General features: G+C 40.8%; 2 protein-coding genes across 2 annotated transcripts in view; one reads left to right on the top strand and one right to left on the bottom strand.

Annotated features, from left to right (window-relative positions):
- Nucleotides 1-19,341, top strand: part of RRP15 (ribosomal RNA processing 15 homolog) — a 42,983-nt gene extending 23,642 nt beyond the window's left edge. The window contains exon 5 of the mRNA XM_054023942.1: nucleotides 13,855-19,341. Coding sequence (XP_053879917.1) covers nucleotides 13,855-14,004 — 150 coding nt within the window. The 3' untranslated portion in view covers nucleotides 14,005-19,341. The remainder of the gene's footprint in view (nucleotides 1-13,854) is intronic.
- Nucleotides 7,051-7,879, bottom strand: LOC128834822 (signal peptidase complex subunit 1-like). Its single transcript, XM_054023944.1, has one exon. The coding sequence runs from the start codon at nucleotides 7,600-7,602 to the stop codon at nucleotides 7,204-7,206; it is 399 nt and encodes a 132-aa protein (XP_053879919.1). The 5' UTR covers nucleotides 7,603-7,879; the 3' UTR covers nucleotides 7,051-7,203.
- Nucleotides 19,342-26,089: the final 6,748 nt, after the last annotated feature.

The raw sequence follows: 26,089 nt of genomic DNA on the forward strand, positions 1-26,089 counted from the left end.
TAGGTCCTTTTTAGGATGTTTGACTGTCTCTTTCTAAATTCCAATTCTTTCAGTTATGTTTGTTTACAGACTTTCTAAACTGTCAAATAGCGCCTTCTCTTTGATTGCATCAAATGATCTTCTGACCATTGGCTAAACACTAATTGGTAATTAAGTTTTTCTGGTCACGGCTTATATGCTTTTATCACTGAATCAGTTTGAAGCCAAGGAAGTTCAACATATTGGCTCAAACTCTAGCAGTAAGCAAATCTTGAAAAGTTTGGAGTATGGATTTCGTTTTGGTTAAAAAACAAAATCTGGGCTGCTTGCATGAAGGATTCACTTCTGCAATATTGATCTGAAAGTTTCCCAAAAACAGACTTTCCTTGAGAGGTTTCTGTCTTTGTTCATAGCAGTTATTGGCAGGACAATGTATGTAGAGAAGAATATATATATATAAACACTTCAGAACCTTTTATAGAAAGATTTTGTTCTGGAAATAACTGAAGATTTGGTGTAGGTCTTTTATCTGAACTAGTTTGATTTACCCCATCTGAGTGCTGTCTTTCACAGATTATCTTGGGGAGCAATTTCCTCAGCTCAGTATTCCTTAGGTTTTTTCGGTGTGATGTGTTCTGATTTCTGTTTACCATAATACAGATATGCTCTTTTGTAAGTATGACTTCTCTGTGCACCTACTCTTTGTTTATTTATGTGGGTAAATAGAAGAGCTCTGCAGTATGAACTGGAAGAACAGTTGGAAGACTGAGCTAAACTTTTTCTTTCATCAAAGAATTTGACCAATTTTTAATGATGGTTTCTGAAAGGACACTGGCGATTAAAAAATAAATCACATAATTGAGATCTTTTTTAAAACAACTGTTGTTACAGAAAACACCAAATATTTTTAACTGAAAGATTAGAGAGCAGTTAACCTTTTTCCAGTTTGTTTGAGATGTGACACTATTCTGTGTATAGTCAGTTTAATTTCCCCCTTAATAGCCAGTTGGCTTTCCCCTCTTTGCAGGGTAAAAGACCCACACAAGAAAGAACACCCCCTTCCCCCCCCCAAAAATCAACCCATGAGAATGGGGTGGAAGAGTGGAACAACTGGCGGCAACAAAAGAGAGGGAGGATGGTCCACTGCCTGGGTGGTAGCCTGGAACTCAGAAGACCAGGCTTAAATTCCTTGTTCTGCTCCAGACTTCCTGTGTGACCTTGAGTAAGTCACATAGTCTCACAGTGCCTCTGTTCCCTCCTCATAAAACGGGGATAATAATGGATAATTCCTACTTTGCAAGTGTGTTCTGAGGATAAATATACTGAAGATATGTGCGGCACTCATATACTTTGTTAATGGGTACAATAAGTAGGGGGTATATTCTCAGATAGATAAGTGGGGGATTCGGGGACAAGGTGTAGTGCCTGAAACTTTGTAACTTGTTTCTAAAAACTGACTGAATTTCAAATTAATTGCATTCCTTTTAAACAAATCAAAGTCCTGCACTAGCCAGACACTTTTCTTTAAAGGAGACTTGTCTTTATTAGCTATGTGCCTGGGATTAAAAATTACATTGGTCTAAGGCTTGCTGTTTTAGATGCTGGGCCATTGCAAAAATAGCACTTCTGCTCAATGCCAGTTTTAAGGCCCATTATCTCACAAAACACCAGGGCTAGACATACTTAATTATTTAGAAATGTGGTTATTTTTTGAATTGTGAACCTTGAAAAATTCATGATATTAATACTTTAATTTTTTCTACATTTCCATTCCAAACTGATTTTAATGGTTGCCATCTTGAGGATTGTAAGAGCTAAAATGAGTACTGTGCATCATCTGAAAAAGTCCCATATTTTCCACTTAACTTAGCACTTATAACTCCTGCAGGTGGAGGCACTGACTGCTTTTATGATGATAGCAGCAGCATAGGACTGAAATAGACAGACAAGCTTTGTTGGGAGAAGGAATTACAGTGATAGTCCAAAAAGGCCTCAATTTGCAGACCTTCAAGACATCCTGCCAAAGCTATGTGTAGGAGGAGGGACCAGATGGGGTTTTGGGTGGAAAAGATTTGCACAGCTATCAAGAAGTTTCCAAGTTATTCACTAACAAAGATTTTGAAACAATAAATTGGGTGATTTTCACTCTTGAAATTCCACTATTTTATAACTTTGGTAGACCAGTAATCTCATTTCAGGATCCATAAACTTAAGCATTTGCCCTGGACTGGTGATCAGAAAGGAGGACCTTTTCCAAACTGGGACCCATTTGATTGCTTTGTCAGGTCACTTCCTTACTTGAAATGCCAAAGGAACTATCATTACTTTAGCCTTCATTTATTTAGCAAGTCTGTCTGGGATTGACTCTTTTGTGTTTATTGATCAGCCTTGATAAGAATGGCAGTTGGTATTTGATTATCATTTGCAGAGAGGTTTTAGTGTTTCTTTGGGGTTCCTCCCCCCCAACATTAAACATTCATATTTATAGTAAAACTCTTCAGACTTAACATTAATTCACTTTTGGGGGGAGGGGGAATATATTATGGGAACTGCATTTTTAAAAGAGATCTCATTTCTAAATGATAATTGGACTGTTTCTAACCTAACTGAGCTATGATCATTAAAGCTGTAGCCATTCAATTTTAACAACTAACTTGTGTTATCAGATTTATGAATTTCAATCAGTTTTTCAGTTCCTCTACAAGACAGATTGCTTGCCTTACAATTTGAGTTCCCTCAGATATGAAAGGTATTTTTTGTCTGTTTTTACAAATATCTGGCTGACTGTTTAGAGTTTTCACTGCAGAACTGATATGCTTGGTCAGCTCCTGATCTTGCTTCTGTTGAAATCAGTGGAAAAACTCATGTGGACTTCACTGGTAGTTGGATGAGGCCTTCAATCCGTGCAATATTCTCACTTTGGGAGTAGATCCTCAGTTTCCAACAGCTACCATTTCAAGCAGTGGATATCTTAGATGTAATGTTTTGATAATTAAAGTTATTAATTTGTCATCTTCATAGGGAATGGAAACTACTATACACTCTAATAGTCTCTACCCATGAACTTAAATTAGTTTTTTTTTTTTTTTTTTTTTTTTTTTTTAAACTTTTAGGTTACTTTAATTTCCACTGGTTAAATTCATCACCCTCAAATTGTCTGAAACTCTGCAGCTTGTGTGTTTACTCTCAGTTGGATCTGGATAATGCTCTTCTTGACCGTGTTCCTGGCTGACTCCCTTTTTCATACAAAGCCTTATAGTTTCCAGAAATTTCTTGGCACCCAAACCAATCCGATGATGCTTGAATTGCAAAGTTTGACAAAACATATGACAAAATTCTAATCTGACTCTAGAATGTTTATCTAAATAAGATTTATTAAAAGCAGTAATACTTATTATTTGTATATGTGAGCGACTGGAAGCCCCAGTCATGGACCAGGACCCCTTTTTGCTCAGCATTCTCCCTCCTCCCCTCCCCCCGATCTATCTTTATGCAGCAATCTGCATTGGGAGGTCACATGCGGGATGCTGTATAAAGTTTGGTTTCAGTGTTGGTCCTTGAATTCTAATTCTGGCCTGATTTTAACTGTCACTATAATCCTGTATCATTTGATCCCATGACACTTGGGTACGCAGTAATTTCATGAGTATGTTACTGTATCTCACAGAGCATTAGTTTAAAACATTAACATAAAATAGGACCCCTTATACCTGTAATGCATCTTGTATACCTATAAAATATCACATTGCATTTCACTAAGTCAGGCTTGTTTTCAGGTGTTTCTGCATTGGGTACATGAGATTAATATAAAAAGAGCCTGATTACATTTTGCTAGACAACTTTCAAATGTCTTGTGGGCTGTTGTGTTTGTAAGTAAAATGGTTTGGCATGGAAGAAATGAGAATGACAAGAATATTCAACCTAAAAATATAATTTAAAGGGGTATCAGCTTCAAAAACTCTTCTTAATTCTTTGTATCCAGTATTGTTCCATGTAACACCTACAATGACTATAATTGAAAGAGATTGAGAGAACAGCATCTGTCCAATTTCTTTAGCATATATTTTACTAACTTTGTATATGGTCAGTTTCACAATATCTGCTCCCCTTTTCTCTTTTCATAGTACCTTCCCTTCCTCATTACAGCAAGTTTGTGTGGGGGTTTTCAGCAGCAACACAGGGGAGAAAACCATGTTTAAAATAGGAAAAGTGACTGTAAAATCGCAAATTTTCAGAAGGTTTATTACCTGAAACTGCTTTGAATGCTTTTTTTTAATAACAGATTAGATTTCATGTTGATTATGTTCCTTTTAAAAGTCATATGCTTTCCAAAATACATGTATATTGTGCATAGTATAATCTGGAACCCAAATTTATGTTTTTTCCTGGGAGCTCTTAGTTATAATACTCCCATATCTTTCCCCACTACTTTCAACAGGTATATGTGAATCTCTTTGCCAACATGTCTGTATGTTGTCTTGCAGCAGCATGTGGTAAAATTCTTCTTGCAGTGGAAAGAATTCCCAGATGGCTGCTATCGGAAATGGAATGCCCCAAACTCTGCAAAGCACCAAAACTTCCAGCCAAAAACCAGACCCCTCCTAACTCTATTTTTTTCTTTTAATGTCTTTTACATCTTGTGGTACAAATGCTCTTGAAACTCATTGGGTTTCTTTTACCAGGCCTAAACAAAGCTCCCCTCCCCCCCCACCATGTAAATAGCTTAAAATATAAATGACTTCTATTACGTCTCTTTACAGTCAAGTGTTAAGTAATGGTATTAGAGAATGAGGTTGCTGTTAATTTCTTTTTTTCACTAAAGCCCAGGTGAATGTTTGTTTATTTTCAGAATTTATGTAATTCAATTCTGGGCTTTATTAGGTTAGTGTGTATTCAAACCTCTGTGCATGCCAACCCAAGCATTCCTTCTCATTCACACATCCACCTTCACAATAAACCCAAGAAAAGGATGTAGGGATAGGGGGATTACTCACTCAGATTGCTAAACTGTGGATTGCTCTTCCAGTTGTGCCCAAAATGCAAACCAATGTTTGTTGAGCCCGAGTTGCCCCTCTGTACAGTAACTCCAATGTTTTACCCATGTAGAAGTTTGAAAATTAACGACTGGAATCCAAATGCTGTAAACAATTGATAGTAATGGTTGTTAACTGGAAATGGCCTCCAACACAAGACTCCTGGGTAGAGCTGTGAATAAATGAGATTGTGTATTGCTCCTAAAGTCAACAGCATAGATCTATCTCAAATATTCAGTTGCATTTCAGTTTAGTCACTCTAACTTGAAGTCCAGGGGAAGTGTGAATGTGTGTTGAATGACATGCTTATCATTAGGAGTAAGTGTTTGTGAAATTACCCTGGAGCAGAACAGGCACCTGTTGTACAATCGGCATGTTCTACAAGCTTTCACTTTAAAATACTTTCCTAAACCAAATTAATATGAAGTGTGTTGTTCAGAGAATGTAATTTATCCTGTTACGACAATTTTTGTGTGAAGGGAGTGTTTGTGAAAGTTGCCAGCTTGAATGTCCAGATGCTAACAGGACAGAATAACATAAAACATAGTTTATAAAGTCTTCAGAGCAGGGATGTTACTTCTGTGTCTGTTCAGGGTCATGCATATTTATGATGCTTTATTATAGATGAAGTTGGTATCAACACCAATATTTTTCCATTATAAGCCTCTGTTTTCAATCGCTTCTTATATTGCCAATTTTTAACTGCTTGGGCTGCAATTTTCCTTACATGTTCTCTGCCTCAGGAGAATTTTTTTAAAGCTTCAGAGAAAAAGCTTAGATATTCCAGAGAATAAGGTTAGAAAGAGTAGATAGTTTTGGCAATGTTTTTTTTTTTTTTTTTTTTTTTTTAAGTTTCCAACTGTGTTTTTTGAAGAGCTTTAGCACTTTAGACGTTGGGAGCAGGAACTTGAAATTTAGCAGGGAAATTGTTGTCAGAATCAGAAGAGCCTTTTATTATTTCCTTAGAAATCCATCCAGATTTATCCCAAGTTACAAGCATCTGAAAATACCCATTTGCACTTGTTCAGTAGAGCTTATTCGAAGTTGACTGCTAAAATCACTGAACATTCTATCCACATGGGGCATATTCGCCTACCCCAGAGTTTGACTTCTACACAGAAGCGGCAGCATCAACCAACCCTTTTTGCTTATGGGAAGGAGTGCTGGGCCAGGAGTCAAGAAGAGATGAATTCTAGGGCTTGTTTATACTTAAAATGCTACAGCAGCAGCACTTTGGTATAGACACTACCTATGCCGACGGGAGGGATTCTTTTATCGGCAGAGGTAATCCACCTCTCGGAGAGGAGGTAGCTAGGTGGATGGAAAAATTCTTCCATCCACCTAGTGCGGTCTATATGGGGACGGAGGCTGACTTAGCTACGCCATCCAGGGGTGTGGATTTTTCACACCCCCAGCAATGTTGTTATGCTGCCCTAATTTTCTAGTGTAGACCAGGCTGTACTCTCAGATCTTCTACTTATTGGTGTTCATAATTCCATGTACTTTCATCTCTTCGTATTGAGCAAAGTCTCAGATCTCTATCTTGAAAGTCAGGTAGTTCTAATTCCTCGCATTTTACAGATGGTGTAACTGAGATGCCTCAGAAGGTCACTTTGAACAGAGCTTTAATAGAATGTGATCTCCACTATAGCTACCCAAGCCTTATCTACTCATCCACACATGGCTTTTCAAAACAGCTGGCCTGAATTTATATGCTTAGGTGTGCTGTTGCTAACTGCTAGACCTATTCACTAGAGCCAGGAGTGGATCCCAGTATTTATGATTTCCAGCATTCTGCTGCTATCTAGCAAAATGTGTTATGTTCCCCTCAAGTGACAGGTCCATACAGAGGTTAACACCCTACTGCTGCTTCAGGCACTCCTTTAGCTGAAGTGGAAGGGGTTTTTTTAGGGCTTTCCCTGAACAAGCGGCGGCCCAACTTTGAGAAGCACTGACATAGACAACCATAGTACTGGCATTGCCTAACTTTAGAGTGCTTGACTTTGCAACCTTAATTTTCTTAAAACATAGGGCTTTCTTTGTATGTATTAAGCAACATGGCACAGGTAGTGTCAGTGCAGACTTTCTCACACTGCACTGTTGATGTCCCTTGTTCCTGTCCAGGAGCAGTTACTCCTAGAGGGGGGAAGAGAAGTTCCAGTCTCCTTCACCATTCAAAATTTTGCCTGTCTTATACTGTCAACAGGGTGCCAGTTTTTTTTATCATTCTAGAAACTTTTAATGAAGTAAAATTCTCCAGTGTTACATCATGAGGGTTCATATTCTTCAACTTTGAGTATGCCTTTTCAGTTCTCTCTGCTGGTTTCTTATCTTCTGTTCCCGACTCTTGGACAGGTAGCCATTTCAGAGGATTACGGCGGTACATAGGCCATGGAGGGAATGTAAGCAGGCACGATAAAGCAAACCCAGCCATATCTATATAGACAGCCCAACCGAACTGTTCAGCGACGTAGCCATAGATAAAACCAATTACCGCAGAAACAAGAATGATCCCTCGAAAAATCTGTTCTGCTAGTTTTTGACTCTTGTAGCCCATCTGGGTGGGGATGGAGCCGAATATGTCCAGCATGGTACTAGCAACGGAATTCGCCTCGCCGGCTGCTTCCCCACTCTCGCTGCTCTCCTTGGAATTGCCCGCCCCGCCCTGAGAAGTGCAGGCCTCGGAGATGCTCCCAGCCTCCAAAAGGGAAACTTCAGGAGTGTCCTGGCCTGGGAGGTGGAGGCCTCAGTGGCACCAGCCTTGGAGGAGGAGGGAGGCGAGGTCTCGCGGACGGCAGCCTCCCTGCCGGACCAGCTAGCCTGCATCGACACTCCACCAGCAGCAGTGAAGGAGCGGGTCCGAGTCCCAAAGGTAGGCGCTGAGCTGGCTGGGTAGAAAATTATCTGCAAGCTTCTCTCCAGCATTCCTATTCTACCAGGACCCCAGACAACACAAGACTATGGTCAGACAGCTAATTCCAGTAGTGGATTCAGAAATGTCAAACGTATCAAATGACTTTTGTCAATTACATTTCACAGTTCTTTCATGGCAGTCAGTGTCTCCTATGTTTCAAGCTTTCAGACTGCTAGTCTTGAGCTTAATGGGTGCAATTGGAGATGTAGTCTGAACTAATTACACTTTAAGACAAAAATGTAAAAAAAAAAATTCTCTAGATGTAAAGCTGTTGCTTAAAAATGTTTAGATTAGAAATTCTTTCCTTGACAGGTACAAATAAACACTTACTGTAGGTGAAAGGTAATGCGAGAGGGATGTCAGTGCGTTGTCTGGTAGTTCATCTTTGAGTATAAAGTGAAGGCAAGGGAAACCCAGTATGTTGGTTATAATTCCCAGGCTTTCAAAATGCCTGCAAACGTATCTGTTAATGTTCTACACTTCCAGATAAGGGTGTCAGTGTACTTTACACCAGGGGTGGGGAACCTTTTTTGTGTCAGGGGCCATTGACACACCGAAAAAATAAATGGCAGGCCACACACATTCAACTTACCTGCCCGGGGGAGGGGGAGGGGGCGCAGAGACTTGGGGCTTCCAGCGAGCTGCCGCTCGCGGCTCCAACCCCGCGGGTGGGAAGCCCCAAGCCTCTGCGCACGCACACCCACACACCATGGGGCTGGAGCCATGAGCACTGGCTCGCCCTACCACATGGGGGAAGCCCCAAGCCTTCGCACCCCCCGCGGGCTGCAGGTTGCCCACCCCTGCTTTACACACACAGCCTCACAACTTCCATGTGAGATAGGTTATTGTTTTTGCAATACTGAGGGACACTGAGGCAGATAGAAGTTAAGTGACTTGCCAAAAGTTTCAATGAGTTAATGGAAGAGCAGGGAGTAGAACCAATATTCCTACTCTGTCATGGGTTCTCACTACAGGAGTTCATTCCCACCAAGAACTATACTTTTGCTGATGTTGTCTCACCCTACAAGGTTTAGAATCTTTCCTTTCTTTCGCCTTTAAAAATACTGTATCAGTTGAATGACTGTGCTTTCCTCATTCACTTAAACTTAGTTTCTGGCACACTAGTTATTCTAATCGCGTTTGCCAAGAGCGAGTTACATAATACGTATTGGTACAAGCAGTAAAAACAAGGGTTAAAAGCAGAGAGGGATGCTCAGTTCTAAATTCCAAAATTACTTCATCACAAATATACAGATGAAGCTGTGGTGGCCTGGAGGCTGCACAGGGTTTGTTACTGCACTGGCCCCACGACACCCCCAAAAATTAGATGCAACGGCCATATTGCTGTGTTGTCCTCCTAGTCTATTGGACCCTGACTTTACTCATTTTTCAAGATTTGGCTGGCAAGATTCAGCTCACCGTGGGTGAGTCTGAGCTCAGGTGATCGGTGCTCACGGCGGGTCCACGCTGGGAACTTACGTCAGCATAGCTGCGTCCCTCAGGTGTGAAAAATCCACACCCCTGAGAGACGTGCTGCCCTAACCCCAGGTGTTAACAGAGCTGGGTAGACAGAAGAATTCTTCCATCAACCTAGCTACTGCCTCTCGGGGCGGTGGATTAACTTCGCTGACCTAGGCACCATCTACACTGAAGCGCTACAGTGACTCAGCTGCTGCACTGCAGCTATGCTGTTGTAGCGGTTTGTGTGGGCATTCCCTCAGACTTAGCCTAGCCCAGGTGGAGCATCCTCTCTGCAAAGCGTACCCATGCCAGACCCGTTTGGTTGCATCCACACTAGTAGTGTGCTCACGGATGAGAGGCTCTCGGAAAGAAGGAAAGATGTGGAGGGGGTTGGCTGTCTTTTAGTGTTTTTCAGTTGACCATAAGTGCAGCTGCTGTCCTGATACAGAAACATATCTGGTTTTGCGAACAGAATAGGGTTAGTCTGGGTGCTCTGGTGGATAGAGGTCATCCCAGTGCACTAAGAACTGCTGACTTAGCTTGTGTCCAGTGTGGTATTGGCTGCCCAGATATATGGTTCTCAACGCTTCAAGCCAGTGTGAACATTTATCTTGTTTGCATGTCCGATATCTTTTATAATGTGCCCGTGTCGTGCAAGCAAGCAAGTTTCCAAGAGATGCTGTGGATTAGATTGCCTATATCAATTAATTCATGCAATACTTCTGAATATTATTGGTGAAAATATAAGAAGCCATATATGAAATGTTCTCCAGCCTCTTCCATCTTTTAAATGGAATTAGCCATCGGGCCCCTGTTGAAACTGGAATAAAACAAAATAACTTGAACATCACTAGGAAACCGCTCCTCTTCAAACATATTACTGTATATATACACATTGTTCTAGTCTCCTGAATGTCATAACCTGTTCGAAGAACAGTTTGCTCTACACATGTGAAGCCCTTGGCGCTTTACTCTTGCCTTTCCAAAACAGTCCTTTTGTGTAGCACTACACGCTAATGTTTACACACAGTTTTTTGTTTTCATTTGGGGATGTTCAGAAGGGACTTCAATACCGTAGTAAAATCTGGAAGATGTGGACAAACAGCTGAGAGAAAGCTCAAAGCAATCATGTGGAATGAAAGCTGGTTTACTTGGCAAGTGCCAAGAATCAGTTTGTTTTTACTTCGATGAAACTAGATTATGGTATTAAAAACCCTAAGACATGAACATTCTTGCATAGATAAAGCATGTGGTAAAATTAAACTTGAACTAACTGCTAATTATACACACAGATTTACTGCACATTTTCCTAGAACTTAAGTTTGCTTGTTTGATATTACAACAGCAAATAGGTCAGTCTTGTATTTTCTTCAGTCTTAATTCATTGACCCCTTCATTTTTTCCTTCCTGCAGTAGAAGTGCCCCACCATTAAGTGGGATGAACATGGGTTTTCTCCTAGTGGTAATATATTCAAAATTGATAAACCACCTGAACGTAAATGTTCATCTTCCAGATTGAGACCTGCTACCGCTTTCTAACTCTTTAGTTAATGCTTGTGCAAGTCTCTAATCAAACTTTACATGTAATTCATTTACACAAGAGATGGTAGCTTTGTTGAAGTCCTGTTTTCACCCAGGTGTTGCCGTTCAGTTGGCTGAGCCAAAAGGAGGCCCACTGGCTTGCTGAAGGTCAGATGATACTGGATTTGAATCTAGGGCTTTTCTGGTTCCTAGCACTTCTCTAATCCCCTAGAACTCACTGCTGCTACCTCTTGTCCTTTATCTTTTTAAACGCACTGTGTGGATTAAAATGTAGTACTCTTTTTCTGTTGCATTTTTCTTTAGCAAAAGCAGCTTATTGGAAAAACAAGCTGGATTTTTTTTCAGTTGAGTATTTAGAGTTTTACTTCAGTGCTATATCCAGACTGTGGTGATTATTAAATGGGTTTAGCAAAGAAGGGTTTGTGAGTGTTTTCTTTCATCATTTTAGCCTCTCATTCCTGACAGGGTAGATGATGAGATATAAAACAGCTGGGGCCCAGTCAAGCCCCAAATTATCTCGGCAACAGTTACTGTTCTTGTGCATTCTGGCTATCGGCCAAAGCGAACACCACTCTGTCTTCTGGGCAGAGCTCTTCTGCAAGCAGCCGTAGAGGAGCCCACCCTGCATGCAGACAAAAGAGACTCCTGGTATGGCTACTTGAGACTTTTATTACCCAGAGTTCATTGATGTTTGTATCCTGGAACAAACATTTGCGACATATCCACATTAGCCTTTACAAACATGTTAACTGCTTTGAGTTAATTGGAAATCATTAAGGCAAGGTGAAAAAGCCTAATGTAGACAAACGCTGCAGTAGGTGGAGGTCAGGTCTGGTCTGCACACAGTTTTTGTATTAGTATAACTGTTCAGTTAAGAGGATGATTCTTTTACTGATCTAGTTATACCTAGTACAATCCCTAGTTATGTTGGGATAAAGGGGCCTATTCCCCTTCCCATATGGGAATAATTTATACCGATAACTGAGCCCATGCTGTGGGGGAAGCAGGTGTTACCGATTCCATACTGCAATGTAGTTACTGTAGTGCAACTTCTGTGTGTAGCCAAGCTCTCTGTGGAGTTAATCTTGAGGCCAGTTGCCATAAGAGTAGGTGGAATCGGAGATACTGCTGTTGGAGAAGAGGATGTTGCTGATTCCATGGTGGCTAGAGATGGGAGAACTACTCCTTAGAATAGGAAGTTGCAGAAGTAGATGTAAAGGCCAGGCAACCCATAAGGAGTCTAAGCAGCAGCTGCAGAGGGTACTTTTTTCTGGATGGGCTTTTGGAAACTATTTTTTGAGATGGGTGTAAAATAATAAAATAACCAAGCTTATGAGAGGCATCTTTTTAATACAGGTGCAGGACAAGTTGTAATTCTAGATGAATGCTTCTGTTTTTTGACATCCATTAGCTTAAAGATCTCACTCTTTCTGGGACAGATTTGTGTTCCCATAACTTGTGTTCATTATGCAGAAAGGCTTTCTTGCTAGTCTCTTTATATGTTTGCTCTTTATTAACTGACCTGAGTTCTCCAGTCTCTTTTTCCCAGGGCACTAAATCCTTATAATCTCCATTTGCTCTCTCCCTGAGATCACATGAAAGTAGGCTTACGCATATTGTGTTCTGTACTCTTAATATATAGCATCTAGAAATGCACTAGATCAAGGGAAAGCATGCATAAATTTGAAGAGACTGACTATGTGCAGTAGGCAGAGCAACCACCATCTCATAGTATTCTCATTTCAATTAATTCCTTGTGACAAGATTCCTTTAATAAGCTAGTATCAATCCTGACGTATCCCAAAGCACGTTACAACAATGTTATGTGTACGCTCTGTACACACCGTACAGCATCACGGAAGTGCAAGCGCTTCTGGGATGACCGTTTACTAGTCAGTGATAGCAGTGCAGGGGGAGAGGATATTTTTAGCCAGGGACAGCAGGGAAAACCCCTACTTTTTATGTTTGTCTATACAATCTCATCTCAATAACCCTTCAATGGTAAATTGTATGTTACTCCATTACTCCAAGCAGATATTGAGCCATGTTGTTCCTTGAAATATTTCACACTGGAGGCTTAGATCACTAAACCACCGCTCTAGTACATGGAACAGTTTTGAGTGATTATCTTCAATAATAGGATATAGGTACAAATTTGTATGAACTGTGTTGCTTAAATTATTTCCACAGGGTGGTGCTGTTGCACCATCTGTGTTTTACCACGTAATCTTTGGCGATCTGCTGCCTTGCAATACATTAAATGATAAGCTAACCAAAGCTCTTTGTCACCCTTCTTTTTATTAACCCCTGAGCCTTTAAATATTGCCTCAGTTAAACCATTTTCATGCAGAAGCAAATTTGGAATCAAGGTGCTGTTGGCTTGCTGACCATAGATCAAATTTCCATTTCTTTTGGAAGCATCTTTGTACCATATGCAGGCCCAGGTAGTGAGGCAATAATAACCCACATAAAGGGGATTTGGTTCACAAATCACAAAATATGTTAAATGTTAAATTTGTTTTTTACAAAGCCTTTATTAAATCCATATTTGTATTGCAGAAATGTGCCAAAAATGTCCTAATGAAGCAGCACCTGGGGGTTAATAAATGATATCATGAGTCCATTTTGATTGCCAAAAATGATTTTACTAAAGGAAGCCATGCCCAGGGTTGACCGTGTTTAGTCCATGAAAAATAATTGTTTTGTTTCCATATTTCTTTTATTGCTTTGTCAAGTTCTTTATAATTCACTTGCATGCTTGTTTGCACTGAAAGCAAATGAAGTCAGCCCTCAGTTTGTCTGTGTCTTTGCATACATTGTAAACGTGGGTTTGGGGAATGGGAGGGGGTATTGTGGAGGATCAGAAACCTTCATACTGTCTGATTTCCACATTCACCTTTTCGGTTTTTGTTTTATCCTATTCAGGGTGAAGTGAAATCTGATGAGCCAGCATGGAACATACTCCGTGACGATTTCATGATGGGAGCGTCTATGAAAGACTGGGATAAAGAGAGTGACCGGGAAAGCCACACTGGACAAGATGATGGACTAAGGCAGGATAGTGAAAGTGACTGATGGAGGAAATGAAAGAACATTCAAGATAAAATATTAGTTTACTTGAATAAAAAGCTCTACATTCTGTGAATGCACAGCTTTTGGGGATTGTAGATATGCCTATTTTAAGGAAAGCAAAGACTTTCCTAGGTTTGGGTGTGGCTTCTTTCCTCATTAGCTTCAAACTTTTATTTACCAAAACTTCACTCCCTATACTGAAATCCTGAAATATTTTCCAAAACATGTATAATTTTCAACATATTTCCAAAACATTTTGTACAGTCAAAATAGTGGCACCTGCCCAATGAAAGATATGTTTTGCCAAGGTCATTAAAAGTGAATACATTGGTCATGGCTATTGACGTATTATTGTGCCTGCATTTCCAAAGCTAGGTTGCATCTTGAAAAGGTGTCAGCAATTTGTAAAAGAAATGACTTACAATAAACATAAAAATTCCATCACCTTGTAAAGTTATTGGTCTCTTGTAGAGTCTGCAGTCCTTTGGCCAAGAAAGATTTTGTAGATAATAAAGAAAACTAACCACTAGTGTCATAATACTGGTCTCTGAGCATTGATTTGGTGGGAGACAGTCTTAGAAACTTAATTTTAAAAAAAAGAAACTGAGGCCTATGACTGATGTCATCTCTTTATATTGTCCCTTTATTTTTTTTGCAAGTCTTAAGTTAATCTCAGTACGAGACTAGTGGGAGAGGAAAGGAGCTCTCGCTTTTTATTTTATTTTTTTACCATAAATAAAACTTCAGGGGGCAATGTTGAGATTTGGATATTCCAGATTCAGAAAGGAACCTCACCTGCGAGGTCCATGGCATAACTGCTGTGACAACTGTACAGCTTGATTAATTAATGGTTTTATAAAGTGCTGTCTGTACATAGTGTTGAATTGTGTCAAGGAAGGGTCACTGCTCTGAATTGCTTTTAGTATGAGGGTAAGATTCTCAGCTGGAGTAAACAAGTGTCACTCTGTTGGCATCATTGGACCTAACCAATTTACCCCAGTTGGTAATCCAGTCCTTAAAGTACAATGGGTACAATACATATACATGTAAAGAAGGGATAGTTGTGTGGATAAGGAAGAAAAGTAAGAACCAGGGGACTGAATTCTCTCTCCGCCCATCCATAGGCTTGCTGTGAGATCTTGTGTAGGTCAGTACCTCAGTTCCCCAATTGTAAAATGAAGATACTTCATGGGTTTTAAGGCATAATTCATTGATATTTTAAACCACATTGTGATGATCTGGAAGTTGTTACAAAACTGCCAAGTATTCTTGCTGCTATGGATTTCTCATGCACCTTTGTATCTTATTATGTGCAGAGCACTAAGAAGTATCTTCACTAATTTAAAAAAATATTCTAAGTATTCCCTTATTCAGCATCTAAGTGAAATTATAAAGGACTTCATTGATGTAATAGAGACAAACTATAAATGTTAAATTGGATTTAAATTTCTTAAATAAGATGAGTGGAGGGATTTGTATATATTATACCATGTAAATATAATATACATATATAATTCATAAAACCAGCCCCTAACAGCTGGCAGTAGTTCTGTTATACTGTAGCCTGTTCATGCATCTGGTATATATTGTAGCATAATTCTTCGAGGAGAACTCGAAGTTAACAGCAGAAATGTTTACGTTTTCAAACTGGTTTGAGTGTTAAGTGTATTCGATATCTAAGGAGACATTAGCTTGTGGCCTCATGATTATTATCACAAATGAAGGCATGTACCCAAAATATAGAGTGGCAAAACCACAAAAGTTTGATGTACGTTTATTCCAACTTCTGAGGATTTGACATCTGTATAGTTATTAAATTAGTAGAATTGGCATCTCATTATTGCAGTGTAAACAAATATTTTTAAAATAAGGTAATATAGTTTGAATCTTATAATGTACCATTATAGTCTCACATCACATTTCTTGGTTTCTGCAGAGTTTAATTACTTTGAATAAAACCTACATGGACAGCCTTAAATCTATAACTTTACTGAACAAAGAGTTGATGATGCTGATTTGAATTTTCTCTGTGGTTTGATCTTAAGGCGTGGTACTGACTTACATCCAACATGTAAGTCCTGTTTGATATCAGCAGTATCTGGCTCTGACCAGTGGCTCATTGAGATCAGCTACTTTAAAAAGATGATTTTTCCTACCAGAAAGTTGCTTGAGAAACAATAGTATATTTTGAAATGACTAAATTTTATAAAATCATTTTTAGCAAACATTTCCATAATCTTTTAAGTTTTCAGAACTTGTTTGTATGCACTTAGGTTTTTGCAGTAAAGTTGTAAGTGACCAAAGCATTGAGTTGCCATTTATAAATGTTTTTAAGAAAAACACGGAGAGATTAGACATAAAAGATAATGTCTTAAACTATAATTTTAGATTGCACATCAGCACCTGAGTGTTATGGGGGGGGGGGGGTGAGTGTGTAGGCCACATGTATTGCCTTTCAAATCCCTTAACATTCATAACTGACCTTTTTTATGTACTACTTCAGACTGCCTAACCAACCCTCTCACCCTATAAAGCCTCCTTGCTTTTTCTTTTGGGTTGCATACAATATGCTTATGAATAATTAAAATCTAAATCTGAGCCCTGATTGTTTTAAATTAATCTTAAATAGGTACTTTACTTGGACTGAAATCTACAAAGCATCAGCACATCCGTGTGCTGTTTGAATTGCTACGTTATTGACAGCATTATTGTCTAACTTTCAGTGAAGTACGTATATGTGAACTTCAATCCTGCAACTTCACTGGTCAATAGATTTTTTTTTTTTTTTTTTTTGGAAAAAGTGTTTGAGGGACATGCAAATATTGTAATATTTCATCAAAAACAAATCTTTCTCCCACCACTACCTTCTCCATCCAAAGCAATTCTGAAACTTATTTCAAGGCAGAGAAATGGTCCACTTAGCTTAACCCAACTGCCTTCTACTCTCTCTGCACCTGAACCATTTCCATGAACACAAATCCTGCCTTGGTATTGTGGTTTTAAGCTGAGGATTTAAATGTGTAGTAAAAGTAGATTCCTGTTGTATAGAAGCAACTCTGAGACTGATTTTCCTTTCGCAAGAGGGGAAGGATGATCAGAACCATGGGCTCCGCAGATGCTCAACACCTCTGGAATAGTGTGGCAGAGACAGAGCTAGAACCCACGTCTGCTGACTCCCAGCCCTACCCCTTTCCCACAGAGTCACTCAGCCCACCCTCCCTAGCAGTGCTCTCTTCCTCTATCATCGCAGAGAGAGCAGAACTTGGTTCTCAAGCTCAGTCTCCTGCTCCCATGAGTTTCCAGGCTTCAGAAGAGCTGTGCTACTGCCTAAAGGGAGGAGTTCATGATCCTACTTACCATTATATGGTGTCTTTTTACATCCATAGAAACAAAGAGACCTAGGACTGGTTCCAGATGTGCAAGGCACCAGGTAGACTCCATAATATGCACATCTGGAAAAGGATTCTTTGCTGCATGGATTGCAGACAATACATTTTCACTGGGGAGAGGAGCAGTTCACCTTAATCTATTGATTAATTTTGCCTTCTTCTTCTGATCATCTTAGGCTTCTCTTTCTGTGAGGAAAGGACCATCTTCCCCTGGGGTCTGCCCCTGTGAGAGAACCTTTGGTGGGGTGTTCTTGGGGTCTGTTTTATATTCTATACTAATTTTACTGGGACACAGAGAGGCTCCGGGAACTTCCCTGCCATGGCTGCTTGAGTCGGGAGAGCTCCTGCCTGTGGTGCCTCTCTGGCTGGTGATCTCTTGGTTCGGGGCTGAGGAGCGTCTCCCTTCTGAAGTTCTATGCTCTGACCAAGATGAGTAATGTGAACCAAGCATTCCATTAGTGCTGATTGGGGGCCCTGCCTGTTTCCTACTGGAAAGGGGATTTCTTTTTAGAAAGAATGAAACTGTTCTGGGTAGGATGGTGCTCCTAGAACAGGCTGACCTGTGTAGCTGCATGACCTGCATGTCCCTTGAGTTATCTCTGCAGTCACCACCATCTCACATCTAGCACTTTGATGGTTAGAAGGACAAACCCTTAACTCTTTTATAAAATGGGTCCTGGCATCCTTAATAACCAGACTGAGCAGTCATCAACTTTGCTTTCTTCCAGCCCTTGCAAACCGATCAATGACTTATCCGGGACTTGCTGCAAGATAGAGGCAGGGGAAGACCTGAAATGTCAGGAAGCCTTGAGATTTTGTTAAATTTTGATCATACTTGGAGCAAATGTGCAGAGATCCTAAAGCCAAACAAGATGCACATTAAACATACAGACAACGAACAGATGTTTACAACCTTAGCCATGGGTTTTGCATTCTGCAGTAGATGGGAGGATTGTGAATGGTGGTTTTCCAAAAAGGCAGTTGAAAACTTGGTGACTTCACTCCCCTGCTTTCTGATATACTGGAGATGCTTGAAGCAGAATGTTCTGAATAAGATAATAATACCACAGGTCAAATACTGTAGTAAAGATTACATTTGGGGAATGAGGGGGTATGGGCTAGCTTCCTGAGCTGTCTTACAACAGGTGTTTGTTTTCAAAGGCAGTTGTTTCTTATCGCTCTTATCTTTGGGTACACATTGACTGAACAGAGCTTGACTCAAAATGTGCAGCTTCAACACTGAATAAAATTCTTGCTTTTATCCTCGTGCAACATTTCAATCTTCAGAATGAGTTCAGTCCCCCTAACACGTATATAACTTGTGTGCTGCCAAATGCTTTAATAAGTTTAAAGGGGGCATTTTCAAAAGCTCCTAAGGGATTTAGCATGGCATTACTTTCAATGGGATTCTAAATCCTTTCAGTGCTTTTGGAAATCTTCCGATAAATCAACAATATATCATTATAGTATCATAGTTCATCCATTCCAGTGAAATGACCAATAGCCTCTTCCCTCACTCCACTGAATGGCGGAGATTCTCAAGCACCAGCATGCAGCTTTTCAGTAATAATCTTAAAGTTCTATTTTCAGCATTTCTATTGATTGTAAAATTGCTAAATAGGTTTGCATCCTGCAAAAACTTACACCAGAGAGGTCTCATTCTGTAAATTGCATACATAAGTCTTTGCAGGCTTGTAGCTCTAATAACTTTTAACATTTGATATTAAGATTCCATTTATAAATGGTTAATACATGATCAATAGATGTTATAAACATGTTACAAACGTGAGTAGTGTGTGTCATAGATGGTTACAAGCACATCAGTAGAAGGTGTTGTCTATGATTGTATACCATGGTTGTAAACATCATCTTGACCTAACCGAATCTGTAAAATGCATTGAAAACATCTGTTAACCCGTTATAAACTCTTATAAATGTCATTTTAATATTACGTGTGACTGATGTAGTTAGTTTGGTGAGTGAGTTTATCTCCTTGTCAACTGCAATTCTGTTATCCCCATCTGAAGAAAGACAGTGCAGTTCTTAATTTGAAGGTTTCTGAAGTATTTCCTTTGCCATAATCTTGCCTGGGATGGGCAGGAGATAGTGTCATTAATTCAATTAATGTTACTGGTTATTGCCTGGCATATCCGTGCCTGTAACCACATAATGAATTTTAGTTAGCATATGTCTTATAAAGTCATTTCTTTACATGAGAGAAGTAATTCCTTTTTTTTGTATGCAATGTAGATGTTAAATACATGTAAAATATGTATATGTCATATAATCTAATAGAAAAGTGCAAACTAGGTTTTAGAACAAGGCATGAGGATCCAGGAATTCTAGCTTTTATTCACAACTCTGCCACTGATTAAATGACCTTCCCAAACACCTCCAAGGAATTTTTAGAGACACGAGATTTCCCCATTCTGTTATCGGCCACATGAGCAGATCCCTGCACCTGTGCAGAGCTTTTCCATGATAAGAGCCTTAATAAATATTTCTAAAGTGCTTTTAGATTCAAGGATAAAAGACACTGTAACACCAAGATGTTGTTAACATTCAGAAAGTGTGCCTGGTATGCTTTGTATAATACATTTTTTTAAGACTGAATGAATGAAAAATTCAGTAACACCCTGTTAATCTCTGTGCTACTTTTTATTTTGCAGGCACATGACTGAATATTTCTTTATAAAACATGTGGTTTCAGAAAATTCCTTTAGGCTAGTAGCTTGCAAGTGGTGCTATTGATTAGCATCGTATCACAGTAGGACCATGCTAATGCTAGTGACAAGAATAAAGGGTCTGATTCTTAGATACATTCAGGTCTCTTAACAGTGCCAGTACAATGTGTCAGACCCACAGAGTGTAAGCACACACATCAAATAATATTTAAAAACAGACAACAGTGAAGTAATACATGGAAATTCAGTCTTGGCGGTTTGGGTAGCGAAGGCCTGAGTTCTTGCAAGGTACCCTTCTCTCCCATTGCAGCACCTTGCAGGATCGTGTGTGAACCTGCCAACTCCACACCTGTTTGTCATCTCCACATCAGCTCAACAGAATTTAACCGTGTAATAAAGACTATGTTTTCTGTGATATTATTTAATTGCCTGGGGATTTTTTTGTTTTTAAGTTTTTGGTGCCAAAATGAAGGATTAAAAAATAAATTAAGTGAAATGTATTTGGTATGTGAAGAACATTTCTCACTGGAGTGTAACAGTTTTTAAGTAGATCAAATAGGAAATTCAACCTACTGGCTGTGTCCTTTTAAATTAAAGTTCCTTTAAAGTTTGCTTTTTGTGAGGTAAAAGATGATCGGATGTCCGTATGACATCCATAAGGCTTGATGCTGGTAGATACACGGTACCCGCAGACTTATTGGTTTGAGTGGGTGTTGAAGCATTCTGCAGGATTGGGTACTACACACATAATCTAGACTTGGTCCAGGAGATGTTGTTTTCCTTTATAGGGTCACAGACTCAATTTTTGGCCTCCCGTACAGTGCCATACCAAATCCAAAGGATGATTTGTATCCTTCCTATGTCATGCTACGTATAGTACTGATAGATGGGCTCCAGGGCTTGTGATAGGGGTGGCCAATATTATCAAGGGGGCAATTAGTCATGGTAAATTGATAGCAAGACTGACTTTGGGAACTTCTTTGTGCCTGTATATAGCACTCTCCTTCCTGCAGGTTGAATTTTGGCAGCTGGGTGTATGATTCTGGCTAGCTACTTGAGAATAAAAACCATAGACTGGCCTCTTGAGCCTTGAACACACACAACCTGGCTGAGCTGCTGATGATTCAGTAGGCCAAGCGTAGGGCCAAACCACGATACAGTCTGCCAGTGATCTACGCTGGCAAATAGAGCTTTATGGGACAGATGAGCTGTGACCCGAGCTCTGGAAATGACACCCAAGGTGACACAGGCAAAGTCACTTCATCTCTCTGCCTTAATTTCCCCCAGCTGTAGCATGCAGTTAATACTTGGCCCCGTTTATAAAGCAGTAAGGAATTACACGGATCTACAGCAGCTGAGGCCCAAAACATTTATTAAAAATTAAAATATAATGAAGAGGTTTTTTGAATTGCTGCTTCCAGCTCTGTTTTAGAGTGAAGGGGGACAGGTGTCTGAAAGGGAAAGAATTTAGCTCGTGAAAGATGCTAGAGCAGAAGGTCTGTTGACGGAAGTCTGTTCATTGACACTCACAGGGCCAGAAGAGGTTTCTGCCACACTGCCTTGCCATTTGATCTCCATGCCGCATTCAATCCTTGGCTGCTCTGCTCAGACAACTAACGCGTGTGTACGTATGATAGGTAGCTCTGTGAGGTGGAGATCTGTGCACTCAGACCATTAAGTTATTACACCCAGGATGTTCAAACAACTATTAGCAGTTAATAATACTAGCAACATGTGTTGCATTTAATCCAGGTGGCTAAAAGTCCATCTTAACTAGCTACCCAATATTTTCAAACATGATGAAAAATACTTGGAAGCATACACATTGATGCAATATAAGATATCAATTCCAACTGATGTCCTCCTAATTAATCTTTTTTCATCACCGTAACAAAGTTATCCAACTTGCTGCATACATATAATTCAGTTCCATCTGTTTCTCACTTTAATACATGTTTTATAATTAAGTTTTAGCCAGATTTTCCAGCAAGATAATAAAAATCTACCGGTCAGCACTAGGGGGAAAAGGAAGGAAAAAACAATTGAACAGAGTTTGGGCCAAGATTTGAATGAAATTAATAAAATTAAAAGAAAACACTCTGTGCCACTTCAGTCTGGCAGCTGTGTACAATGTTGAATGGCCCAATAGGAAAGATGCAAAAAGGAAAGGGAAAGCTATAAGGAGGAAATGTCTGTACAAGGAGGTCTGTCAGACAAATTCCTCTTAAGTCTAAACTTTCCATAAATTGGATCAGGAATGCTCAAGATGGTTAGGAGATAAGTTCCTATAATTAGATAATGGCCAAATGGCAGATAATTTAATATTTATTAGCACAAAGAGAGGGTCCTTTTCATGGTATTCTGAGTCCTGGATCCCAGTGGTATAGAAATCCAGGTTACACAAACTCCTATTTGACTCCACATAATTATATATATATATATATATATATATATATATATATATATTTTGCAATAGGTGCTGAGAAATGTAGGCTTCAAAGATTTGCAAAATATGCTGCAATTATTTTGGTCTTCCTTATGGATGTAAAAACCTGGGGGGTCTCTAATCCACAGCCTGGTTAGCAGGAAGAGGGGCATGGGCAAAGCTGGAGCTCCCAAGGGCATTTTATCTGACTCAGTTTCAGTGCCCTTGGGGCAGAGTGTGTATATGCTCTGCTGTGGGAACTCCACCATCTTTTTACAGGGTGCTGTATGTACTCTCCCCCATGCTTGTTCCCCTCCACTGGGGATGGAGGGTGGACAACAGAGCAAAATCGTCATGGTCTCAGGGACAGATTGTGGCTGACAGGTGTGCAGTAGTGACTTCCTAGTGCCCTGTTTTCTTCCCTCTATACCCCAATTGTGGGCACCCATGTAAGAATGGCCACCATCTTGCCCTGTGGGTGCTCTTCATTTAAATTAATGGATTCCTAGGGTGCTGTACTAGGAAGTGCTCTGTGACCAGACAGCCTAATTGCTATGTAGGTCTCCTGAGCTGCCAGCTTCTGCAGGCCTCAAAAACTGGAAGAAAGCTCCATGTTATTGTCTCCACCTGCTGCAACACCAAAATAGAATACAATGAAGGACACAGAGAAGGCAAGGCGGAAGCAATAGGTGGGACGGTCCAGCTCTTATTGAAGTCAATGGGAGATGGAATAGCTAGACCTTGGAGGCCCTTAAAGTTTGCACTGATGAGGCAATAACATTTTCTGTAACCTCTGTTCCTTGATTCTGCATTTATGATGGAATAGATTTACTGTAATAAAAGAGGCGGCACCAAATTTGCATGGGAGTGGGGCAAATGTGAGTTTAGAAACAAGGACAGCTGAGAGTTACAGCCCTGTGTGTGTGTGGCCTTTGCAGCTGCTAATCCATCCTACATGGAGCTTCATTTGGAATGCTATAGAATTGCCTTTATAGACCTTACAGGGTCAAGGGATTGGCTCTAAGTGAATAAATGGAACAGCTGACTGGAAGTGCTTTATAGGAAGCCTCCAAAACTGCATACTAAAGGAATCCAGTTTGAGAGAGTTTATAGAAATGCAAGCAGGATCATCTATGCATGATTGGAAAAGGCCTCCAATGTCAGAGTCTATCCCCACCCCACGCACGTGTAAGGTATAGTCCAGGTTGAGGGTACATCTGGCATTGACATACTAGGCCTCAGCTGAAAGACCCATGGATCAACCAGATCCAAAGCTGCTGTCTGAGACTGTTTGTGGTGGAGGTCCTACAGCCCTTACTCAATGTAGTAATACTACTGCAGATTCTGAAGAATGCATACTGGATGTGAGCAGGGAGCCTGGATGGCTCAGGAGACTAGTGATCAGAGCTCTGTACCTCTAGGTCACTAGCGCAGGTGGAGTAGTGACCAAAAGTGGCTATCTAGTAGCCGATGTGAAATCTGTTTGGACTCAGACTGGTTTGTAGTGGGAATGTACAGTTCAAAGATATGAACACCAGAGTTACGGACTTACCGCTCAACCAGACACCCTGGAAGTCCTCAATGAGGCAGCAGCGCAGACAAAAAAAAAAGCCACCAGCAAATATGTACTGCCTCAAGGCTTTAGGCCTGAGGCTCAGGGCTTCAGCCACGGTGGGTTGGGGCTGCAGCCACAGGGTAGGGGGGCTCGGAGCTTCTTATCCTCAGGAGCACCGAGGCGCAGGGCTTTAGACCGGGGGGAGCGCTGGAGCTCGAGACTTTAGCTAAGAGGGGAGTGCTGGTTTCAGCCCCAATGCTCCCCCCATAGCTAAAGCCCCGAGCCCTAATGCAACCTCCCTCCCCCTCCCCACTCCCGAAGCCAGGAGTGGAGCCCTGGGGAGCTCTGAGCCTCGGCGCCTCCCGCCCAGGGCTGAAGCCCTGAGTCCCGATGCCCCCTGCAAGGCTGAAACTGGGAGCAGAGCCATGGGGCTGAAGCCCCAAGCCCCAGTGCTCCCCCCATGTCTAAAGCACTGAGCTCCGGTGCTTCCGTGGGACAGAAGCCCTGACTCTCCTCTCCCCGCAACCTGGATCCAGCTGCAGTCCCAATGCCCCACCCACACCCCCGAAGTCCATAACCTCTTCTTCAGAGTTACGGAACATTTCAGAGTTATGGACAACTTCCATTCCCAAGGTGTCCGTAACTCTGAGGTGCCACTGTACCCACAGCAGAAAAATACCAGCATGGTTGACGCTCTTGATGGCAGTCTCAGCTGAGAGACCAATGAAGGAGTATAGATGCTGCGGACCTGTGGGATCGGTCGACGCTACGCACGTCTCATGCAGCGCCTCATGGTCTCAGACGCCATCCGATGGTCCAGGGACATCTACATCGAGCACATCACCGGCCACCGACAGTATCAGGAGGCGTGAGCCAGAGTGACATCGTTCTCCCACTACAAGAAAGGGACCAAGTGACCTTCTCCATTGGATCATATGAACTGGAACCATAAACTCCCTAAACATTAAATCTCACCAAATGAGGGTCAATCCATCCTCATCATCATATCCACTCATTATACTCCACACCCGAACACAACCACTCTATGAACTTCATAACTCAATGTCTGTACTTTGACCCATCAACCTTTTACCCCCAGGATATTGCAGATTATGTATTCCTCATGTCATGTGATCTTAAGCCAAACTTTGCACCCTCGATAATCTGTATGTTATTCCCTGATAACCAGAAACTTCTATGCTCAAACTCTGTTCACAATTTTTTTTAACATCATCTTAATAAAATTTTAAAATTGAGCTGCCCTCTGACCTGTTCTAGTCAGGGGATGAGCTGTGTTAGCAGTATCATGCTGTAGACAAATGCAGGTTTCCAGCTTCCAAGGATGTCAATTCCTCTCACTGCATTGACTAAAACAATCAAACAAAACCCATACCAAAGCAAACTAGAATGACTTATGTATGAATGAGATAATCCAATGAAGCCTGGGTTATGACATGATAGACCAAGGATGCCCATTGTCACAGTGAAAGCCAGTAAAAATAGTGAGACACAAAGTTTATTACACTTTATTATGGATACATTTGCTCACCGGGGTGAAATTCACTCCTGTGCAGAGCAACCACACAAGGCTTACATAACACTTAAAAGCATTAAGGATGGCTAAATGCATAGGCTTTTTGTAGGCACTCTGTACAGAGGCAAATCTGATCCTACTTGGTCTAGGGCTGTCTCTTCAGTTTGACAAATGACTGCAGTTTCCTCATTTACATCAGCTCATTCTAAAGGGACCCAATCCTGCAAGCCCTTCTTGTGCAGAGCTCCAGTTGATTTCAGTGGTCCATGGACAGTGGACTTGAAAATGTGTTTGTTTTATAAATTTGAAGAGGATATCAATCTCTGGCCAGGGGAAAAAAACTAGAAGTTGTTCCACCCCTCTCCCCCCCTTCCTACTTCCCGAAGTAGATCAGCGTGGACTTTCTACTGGGACAGTCTGAAATAGTAAATTGAAATCTAACTGTCTAGAGTTTTTCTTCCCCACTGCCCTTGAAAATGAGCCACTTTGAAGATGTTTGAA

This window comes from Malaclemys terrapin, chromosome 3 (assembly GCF_027887155.1).
Source record: "Malaclemys terrapin pileata isolate rMalTer1 chromosome 3, rMalTer1.hap1, whole genome shotgun sequence".
Taxonomy (NCBI): domain Eukaryota; kingdom Metazoa; phylum Chordata; order Testudines; family Emydidae; genus Malaclemys; species Malaclemys terrapin.

Coding starts and splice junctions, on each gene's coding strand:
- LOC128834822 (XM_054023944.1), bottom strand. CDS start 7,602: ATGCTGGACATATTCGGCTCCATCCCCACCCAGATGGGCTACAAGAGT.